Raw genomic sequence first — 9,813 nt, 5'->3', positions numbered from 1 at the left:
AGAGAGAGAGCGCGCGAGCATACAAATACTGGGGGTTCTTGTTTGTTTGCTTGCTTGTTTTTCAAAAAGAAAGAGTCAGATGCCCTTGTAGGTTATCACATGTTGCAAAGATAATTGGATGTAGAAGACCAAATAATGCTGTAAGACCAAATGCAGAGCTGTGATGCTCAGTAAAGATTAAATAACATTTCTGCCCCACTGAACGCAAAGGCACTGTGCTACCACTGTAATTGCCAAATAAAATTTAGTCTGGAGTGTTTATCTTTAGTATCTAAATAAAGTAGTTACTCAAGGCATTTAGATTTTTCTTCCAAACTAATTTTTAGAGGGAAAAACAACTACAGAGTTAACGCAACTCTTTTTCTCTGTTTCATATCTGTTTAAGCCAGACAGCATATAACACCACATGTTTTTGTATTGCTGAGGAAATGACTGAACTGTTTGGAAGCAGGGAACAAGTCCATTTGAAACACTGGACAAAAACACACACAGAGATTACTGAAGAAAAAAGACTGTACGTTGTGGAAATGGGAATAATTTCTTTAACTTCTCTGGTTCTTCATCCATGTGAAAGAAAAGCAAACAGGCAAATTTTACAGGAAGTAAAATACTACTGTTAAATGCACTATTAAATAACTGCACTTTTCATAACTGTGTTATCAGCTATGTAATAATAAATGCTGAAAATAAAACTACGAATCAGTCTGTTAGTGTGTAATTTAAGAGATATCAATGTTTGATTTCAGCCCAATATACTCGCTGTACAGTAAATAAAAAGACTATCCCATTTATCTTCTACTGAGATCATTTTGTACTAATATAAATATCCTGTGGCCTTTAGACCACTGCAAAACAATAGTGTATATTATCAGAGCCACTTCATATTATTCTGAAGCTCACAGGTATTTTACAGTGTGCTGTACATAGGAGATAAAAAACCTATCCTACAGTCATATCAGCCCAGACTCGGAGCCTCGTTTCTGGCAGAAAGAGACCATGAAGTGGCGAAATTTGGGCAGCACACAACCACTTCTCGGTAGCAGAGGAGTCTGCCAGGGCACAAAGCCACCTGAACACTCCTGCACCCAGGAAAAATTTCTGGCAATGCAGTGGCCCCGGAGGACACATGGCACAGACTGAATCTCCCCAGGGACTGTCCCCAGCCGCCCCAGCACTGACCCAAGGCTTGGGTGGCTGCAGGACAGGGAGGAGCAGGATGCCAGGACACTGTTCCCTCTGCCATGAGGGTCACCCCAAGCCTGTCCCTGCCATCCACGAGCATTAGCTGAAGGTCAGCCTGTACCTGCAAACTGGTCAGAACTGGGACCCCAACACCATGCAGGAGAGGAGTGACAGGAGGTGCTCCAGATCAGTCCAAGCCACTGGGCTCGTCTCTGTTGCTTACTGCTTGCTTGTTTTCCAGTGAGCTTTCACTTCCCCATCTCTGGAAGCAGAGGTAGTATTTCTCTATCACCATGACCAAACCATAAAACTACTCACTGGCCTTGTGGTTAGGGCCCTACTATGATGTGCATCATGCAAACCAGCTAAAAAGAAAGGAAAAAGCAGTTCCTGTAGATCTGCAGAGAGTGCAGAGGTGAAGAAGCCTTGGATGCAGCTCTGTGCTGCCAGATGACCCATAATCCACGTTGTCCCATCTACTGAATAATTCTGCTCTAAAAATGCCTGTGCACAACCAACACGAACCTCACCAGCAGGTCTGGTCTCCAAGGCTCTACCTTTCAAAGGCACTGCCTGCCAACGGGGTCTATCGATTGGGAAGGAGACACAGGGGCACCTTTGGAAATTGGCCTCTGCAGCGCAGCAGAGCCACGGCTCCTCACTGGACAGACAGACGGGCTTTTTTCCAGCGCCCCAGCTCGCTGGGCCCGCAGGACCAGCTGCCTGCAGGGAAGGAGCTGGACTCGTTTAATGCATCTTTAACAGTCATCTACCAAGCACGTGCCACGCCAAGGAAAGCACAAGAGTGTACCACATAACGCTGAGATAAACACCGACAACCTACAGCTACTTGTGAATTCCAAACACACCCTCAGGAAGGCCTGGGACCTTGCTCTGCTGCAGATTCACATCTGCAGCGTGCAGCTGATTGCCTCTGGAGCACCGGCGCTCTGCAGAAACGCATGCCTGACTAACAGCAGTTCGGGCCTGTACAGAGCAAACAGCCTTGGGGCTCCCCGTGCCCCACGCACCCCTGGAGGCGAGGGACAGCCCCAGAGTCTCCAGCGACCTTCGCGGTCCATCTCCGTTCTTCTGGTCTCAAAACTGCATCTTTCTGCTTCTGTTTAGCATTTTTCACACTCTTCCACACTGGAAAAGGCAAATCCAGGGTCTGCACTGCTGTTGTGAAGCGGCACAGCATCGCCCACTGATGTGCTAGTACCAACTGATGCTCTCGTACCAAAGCCATAGTCTAGCTGAGCCCAACTCCCCCTAACCTGGTTTACAAGCAAGGAGAGCAGAACTGACCTGAGCAGGCAAAGCTCTTCCTCAGGATCTCAGCAAGACACGCAATACCCACCCACGCTCTGAAACCCCCTCCCTCAAGTGCCAGCTAAAGACAGATAAAAGAGTGAACTAAAAAGGAAAGACGGGAAAAATCCACAGACATTACTTGCAACTAAGATAGTTAAAACATTTATCAAACAGAAATATGAGTGAAAGGATCCTCCTGCTTTGCTTACCAAATTAGAGTCTCTCATTAAGTTAGCTCACTTACTTTTATTAAAGCATAGGGTATTGATTTTTGTAAAACAAAACAAACTGACTGAGGCATCGTTACGATGAGATGATATAAATCACTTGCTAGAACACCCTGAAATAACATCCATTTCAACTGTGCTAAAAAGTAAAGTCATTTTAAGGCCAAATGAGTAGGATGACATCCATTTGGAAACACTATTGCTGGGACAGCCAATGGGACTTCCTATGAATTCTCATATTGAATGAGACTGAATTCTGAAAATACACAGTCTGTAATGTTTGAATTCAAGCAAACTATACAGAAATTACCCAGGCTCAGGTAGAAGGTTTGTGCTGCACTTCAGAATAAACTGGCTTAAATTTTGCTTGTTAGGAACAGTGTGAGTGTAGCATAAAGGAGAATTTAAATTTCATTTAAATGTTATCCTCACACTTGCCCCTCTGTATTAAAAAAGAATGTTAATCCAAAGGACTGCATTAATATTTTTTTTCATGTTTACCCAAATGGTGGTGGTGTGTGCCTACGCACTGCTTTGCATAAACCCAAGAGAGCCGTATTTGGTTACAATTCATGAAACAAACAGGTTAACAGAGAAGAATATTTTAGGCAATGGTTCTTACTGTTGGCTGCATCTTGGCTTAAGCTTTCTCGTAGTCCCAAATATGAACTTGCTGGCACTAAAGCTGTATCACTGTACTCAAATCAGGAAATAAAAATAAAATTGTGGCATTTGCACATGGCTGTTTTGAGCTGTTGAAATTGAAAAATCATTTTGAGATTGTTCTGGAGTTAAAGCACGTAACATACAGCTTTTGAGCTGCCCAGCTGTACAGACACTTAATTTTGTTTCTGATCTGAAAGCCACCAGCAGCAGACACCAGCCCAGAGGCAGGCCCATTTCTCCTACAAGATGGGAGTAAGGAGCAGGCTGCACGGCGCGGTGTCGGGGCATCCCCTGCAGCACTGCGGTGCCACAGCATTTGGTGTCTGCGCGCTGATGCTGCCTCAGCTCTTCTCCTTGCCTAGGTGATACAGACAATTTTATTTAAAGAAAAGCCAATCAAAAGAGAGAAAACAAAACGTGGTCTCTTCTCACGCTGTGCTGAGAGGTACTAAAGTCAATTTACTGTGACGATCCTACCACAACGATTTCTGCTTTTCTCCCCCACATACACTTTTTCTTGAACTAGCCGAGGCATAAAGCTCTGAGGGAGAATAACAGTTACATTAAGTGAATCAAATAAGCTACAAAATATTTACTGGTATTCTGTAGACCCACAAAACATGGGGCCAAATAAACATCTGGCACAAGTATGAGAGTCCTTTCCACTTGAGATGATTTTTCCTAAGGACTGAGCTATATTTTGAGGACTATTATTTGTTGCTATGGTTTTTGAAATAAAAGTTGAAGAACTCATCTAACAGAGTGAATATAGGTTTCCTAACAGAAAGTATCTAGAGGTAAATTAAACTCCCTAAATTCTACCTTTGCCAGCAAGAAAGGAATAAAAGAACTATCAGAGAAGTGCTAATGCAGATATATTTATTTTATATATATATTTCAACTTATTTTTTCCTTTGCTGACATATTACCCATTGAAAGAGAGAGCTTCAGCCAGGGGAGCGTTGTTTGCCTTTTTATGTAGAATATACCAGCCTTGCTCATATATTAATCAGCGCCAGTCTTGCTCATACATTAATCAGTACCTTCTAATGTCTGATCTAGAAGTTTGTATCAAAAGGGTTCTGGGCCAAATTTATCCATAGGTTAGCTCAAATGACCTCTCTGGATTGCATTAGAGAGGGATCTGGCACAGGGTGTTCAGCTCCCAAACACATATGTGCATCACAGGTTGATGCCAATCATCTTTACATTTGCTGAAACGACAGGTTACTGCAGAGCAAGAAACTCAGCTACAGTGTTTGACTTTGTGGAACACTGCACTGCGCACGCTTACTCAGGTATAAGAGAAACAGATATGATGTAATATATGCTCACATTTTACTGTGACCAGACGAGAGATTTCTGATAGATTCTCCTTCCCCCACCCCTTGGCTTTTTGTAGAAATCATGATTATCTGTACTCCTTCTTCCTGCCAAGCCTGAGCTGTGGATTGTGCAGGTCAGACTGACGTGCACCCTACATCACTCAGGGCAAGCTTTCTGCTCTGCCTGACAACGTGCTGTAAAAACCAAAGTCCAATTCCAGCAAGTAATTTCCTGATAAGGTTCCCCTGAGTGAATGGAAAACATCCAACGGGAATCTTCTCAAGCCCAGGAATTTCCTAGAGCACATGAAATTGCAAAGGAAATGTCTCTTTATGAAAATCCCATGCAGATCACTCACTTTCTTAATTTTAAGAAATAAGTTGCAAAAAATGATTTAATTAATTAAATTAATTAGATTAACGATATTATTTCAGGCAAGGGAGAATTAAGCAGAACAAAGACATACAGACCAGCATTTCATTGTATTGGATTTCTCTACCAGTTACTGACGTTTGTGGGATTCTACAGGCACGTAAGCACACCTGCTAACTTACTTGAACTACGACTCATTGCACTCATTGATTGAAGCCAAAAAGTGTACATACCACAGGCTGCAACGGGGCACCAGGCATCATGGCATTGGCAAGCTGCATCTGCTGGGCCAGCATGGCCATATTCTTCTGCTGAATCAGGTTATTGCGTCCATTTATCTCCAGCTGCGTTTTTAAGTGTGGTGGTGGGTGAAGATATTTGCAGTTTTCCCTTGAACATCGACCCTGAAGAAGAGAATTGACACAATTGGCTTAGAAGCTACAGGCATATCTTTGTTCCTTATGTCATTGGCTAAAACAACACCCTATGGACCTAGGAGGAAAGCCCCCAGCTACTTCTCTAGGCTATCACATACTGACCAGAGCAACTTGACAATTCTAGCATCAGCTGCTTGCTTTGCTTTTTCTAAACAATGTATTTCTGCAGTACAACTCTAAGAAACACTGCTTCTTTTTAAAAATTGCTGAAGGCGAGCAAACATCAGTTGTTTTGAAAGTACAGCATGCCCATCCTCTATGGGCATATGTTTTTGCTCAGTGAAGCTATGCCCATGGGGACTCAACAGCTCCCTGCTGCCCACAGAGCTGCCTCCAGGAACCAGGCGGCTGCAGAGCCAGAAACCCAGCAACAGAAATGCAGCCTGGCTGCAGCAGTGAGCCTGCAAAAGCTCACGTGCTACTCTGAAAATGTTAAAGGCTTGCTGCTCTTTCTGCTGTGCAGGGGCACAAGAGGCCCTGAGCACACAGCGAGACGTGTGGTCAAAGCAGCATTTATCACCAGGAAAACAGCAACAGCTCTGGGCTTTCACTAGACCTGGAATACAGCATCTTTGAAGAAAACCTTTTACATATGATGCGTTTTTGTTGCAACTGTGTAAACCAAACAAGAAAATCTGAATTGACTTGTTTCTACATTTTTCATTAAATTCAGATGTGGTAAACAACAAATTTCATGCACTAATTTTATTTGGATGAAAGAACATTCATCAATGAGACAACTATTCACATCAAGAAATAATAAAAAATAATTCTATGTACAATATATATCCAAACCCCACTGTCCCTCCTTGTTACCACGTAAGCGAGCTTTGCACATATGACAACCCTGCTTGGTGAACTCTCTTAACGCAGTCTCTTGCTCTGGGTGCCCCCACCTGCAGGCCCCAGCTGGGAGCGGGGCGGCTGGTGCTCGGCAGCACTGGGTGCTTGATGGGGAAATGGGCATGAACGTAACTTCTGAAAACCAGCCCCAAGACCCCCCAGCTACGGCTCCACTGTAAAAACCTCTAAAACAGAAGGCTCAGCCTGAGCGAAGGGCACTGCCTGCACAGCCGCTCAGCCACCGTGTGCAGCAGAGGGAGGCCGGGGAAGAGAAATCCCTTCTCCTGGGGAAGAGAATCCCCTCTTCTCATGGTGTGTGAGCTGTGATCTCACATGCCATGAGACTTCAGAAAATGCAAATTTAATACAGAAGCTCTACACACTAATCATTCTTTAAAATTATAACACAGGAGCCCATATTTCACTGAAGGGATGGTAACAATAAAAAAACCCCCAAAACAACTAAAAAGGAGAACTGAATCCTTGTCTGGAAAAAACCAGATTCCTTAAATTACTTTTTTTTTTTCCTGTACTCATTCATCTTTGAAATAAATCCAAACAGGAACAATGACAAAGCAAAAGAGCCTTAATTTAAGCAAGAAACCATTTTTATCAGGAAACAAATTAATTCAATACTGTTTGACCTTATACTGCAATTTTGCTCAGAAAGCTAAAATGTATTCTTGTTACAAGATCTGCCAGAAATCTAATTTGTATGATGATTTTTGTCTCCCCTTAAGGCTGGGATAAACGGTTTGCTGCTGCCTCCTCCCAATCAGTCTCTCCTGCTGGCAGTCCAAAGTTCTTAAAACTCATTTTCATAGTTATTCAACTGACATCTGAGTGATCCTTGCATAGGAAGATACAGCTGATACACAGAAAAATACGTAAAGTTTTGTGGATATCTTTAGGCTACCCACCAAGATGATGGAAAGCCCTATGTATATGAAGACCACTACTGTAATGAACAGCAAAGTTCGTTCATCTTTCAGAGCACCCGTTCATAATCCCTAAGCATATTTCCTTGAATGAAATGTATTTTCCATTACATGATCCTGTCTGCTCCAGAGACAACACAGAAGAGCTGAGCGACTGCTGCCAGGCACAGCGGGAAGGCGCAGATGAACAGAAAGCCCAGCGCAGGCAGCCCCGGCACTCGGCCGTGACCGTGCTCCCTGCCGCCATGCTGGCCCCGGGGCTGCAGGCCTCAGTCTGCTCGGTTTTGGCAAGAGTAAGAGGGGTCCCCCAGGCCCTTTGGCATGGGGCCTTCGCCTTCCCCTTATGCAGCCCTGTGACAGGGCTCCTGCAGGCGTTTGCTCGTTGGACTGAGGGGCGCTATGGTCTGTCCTCAGCAGAGCTGATGCATGGAAAGGACCACTGAAGTCACTTGCAAGAAAATCTCCCTAGTAACACAGCTCCAAATGTTGGAAAGCAATCAAGACAGGGGCCAGATAATGCAGAAAAGCTAAAAGCACAACGTCTATACTCCAGATAAGATGGAGGGGGGGAAAAACATGTGCAGCCTGAGAAAATATTTTTACAGGGGAATGGAGCTTCCTACTGCAAATAAGGATTAGGCTACTTCAGTAACAAACATTAACGATTCATAATTAGAAAAGACAAATGGATGGTGACAACAGGAATCAGTGTTGACGGAGCGTGAATTTTATACGTGTGTGCATATATGCATCTGCTGGTTGCTGATCCACTGGTGGGAGCTCCCCGGGACACCTCCAGCACCGCATGGTGAGAGCAGTGGGCAGCGGCTGGCAGGGTTGCACCCATCCACGTCTGTGGGGACCAAAGCCAGCACCCAACAGCACGGAGCAGCGGCCAGACCTGCGCAGGAGTGGACCAGCCGAAACGATGCATGGGACATCTCCCACTCGGCTCATCCATATGCTTGGGGAAAAGCATGCTTTCAGCCTGGGGGGATGCTCTCAGACAAAATGACCCTCAGATCTCTCCTTTAATTCTTTACTGGGAACACAGTTCAGTATTTAAGCTGTTTTGCACAAATAAACCAACCTCATTTCAGCACCGCCCCCCAAAAGCATTTCACAATTATATGAAATGGTAGGTAAAATGCAAGCACTTTGGAATAGTTTGCTTTATGTCAATTTTTCTCTTGATACTAAAACCCATGTTAATTGTTGCTACCACTAAGTAACACAGCAAAATTACACATTTACTAGCTGCCTGGAAGATGATATCTTACGTTAGCACAGTGTAAAAATCAGACTTAATTACTGCTAAATGAGTAACATGAACCTACAACATGTGTTGCTGGAATCAGAGAGCAGCAATTAACAAACCTGATTCTGAAATGCAGATTGAACTCAATGTCCTTATTCCAGAGATGGGGTTTAGGCCGCTCCACACCTCTCCAGACTGGATCCAAAGACTGGATCATAACCGCTTCAGGTACTTCATAGACTCAAACACTTTATGGCTGGAAGAAACCATTCCAGTGATCTAACGCAATGTCCTTAGGCTCTGCTGTTTCCCCATCAAGGCCATCATTTCTCTTTGCTTAGCAGCTGATCTTTAAGGAAGACAGTTTACTCTGAGCTAAAGACTACAAGAACATACCACATCCCCAGGTAAACTGTGCTGATACTTAGTTATCGTTAGCTACTATCAAAAAGTTTACATTTTTCTTGTTTGTATGTTGCTTTGGAGTCTAGTGCAGCATTTAACTTTCAACCTTTTTGAATTTTCAGATCCTAGCAAATTTTCCAAAAGAAATGCAGACTTCTCTGTTTGGGAAATGGCTTTCTTGCCTTACTTATATTCCATAGACCTTCAAAAATGGTCCACAGGGTGCCCAGAAGTCAGAAATCGCAGGCTGAAAACCACTGTCAAAAATCTCGATCAAGAACACAGACTGCATTCATCTCCTTTATACTGCGAGCAAGTAGTTTCTTAATTACCCTTTCACTAGATTCTGTTAACTTCAGTCAACAAAGTTTAAGGCAGATTTTCATCTCTGAACCTTTTCTGAACCCTTTGCTGTTTCATAAAAAAAAATCATGAAAAAATGATACTATAAGCAAGTAAATTCAGAGAAGCTGAAGTTGAGCACACTCACAGTGTCCTGAAATGCTGTACCAGCATGCCAGTACGGTTTTACCAGAATCCTGGTGGACTAAAAGTTATTAAAAATGCTCCTGAGGCTCCTCAGGCATGCTCTGCAGCAGAGGCCGCCCACAGACCTCTGGTGCTTCGAGACAGACGGGACAGGGCCTCCCCCATGGGCAGACCAGCAGGGAAACTTGAGGTGCACAGCATGATGGGGAGTGGGGGGAACACTCACAGAGTGATGGGATATTTGGACAGAAACCTGTTGCCAAGATCCCATGTTTACTTCTGCACTCCGGACTCCTGCAGGAAGAAGCCCGGCTCTTGCTCACACCACAGCCGACAGCCGGAGCGGCAGCTCCCCG

The 9,813-nt window shown here is 44.1% G+C and overlaps 1 protein-coding gene across 3 annotated transcripts in view; it reads right to left on the bottom strand.

The window, feature by feature from the left end:
- The window catches only part of MBNL1 (muscleblind like splicing regulator 1), a 99,677-nt gene that overhangs the window by 15,751 nt on the left and 74,113 nt on the right, over window positions 1–9,813 (bottom strand). For all 3 annotated transcript variants that reach the window (XR_004841396.1, XR_004841395.1, XM_035889983.1), the window contains exon 3: window positions 5,321–5,491. Coding sequence is in view for 1 of the 3 variants with exons in the window: in XM_035889983.1 (XP_035745876.1) it covers window positions 5,321–5,491 (171 nt within the window). In the remaining 2 variants the exon portion in view is untranslated. The remainder of the gene's footprint in view (window positions 1–5,320; window positions 5,492–9,813) is intronic.

Source organism: Egretta garzetta, unplaced genomic scaffold (genome assembly GCF_000687185.1).
Source record: "Egretta garzetta isolate BGI_Z169 unplaced genomic scaffold, ASM68718v1 scaffold172, whole genome shotgun sequence".
NCBI classification, from domain to species: domain Eukaryota; kingdom Metazoa; phylum Chordata; class Aves; order Pelecaniformes; family Ardeidae; genus Egretta; species Egretta garzetta.
Note: the sequence above shows the minus strand (reverse complement) of the source record. Positions and strands in the feature narration are given on the sequence as shown.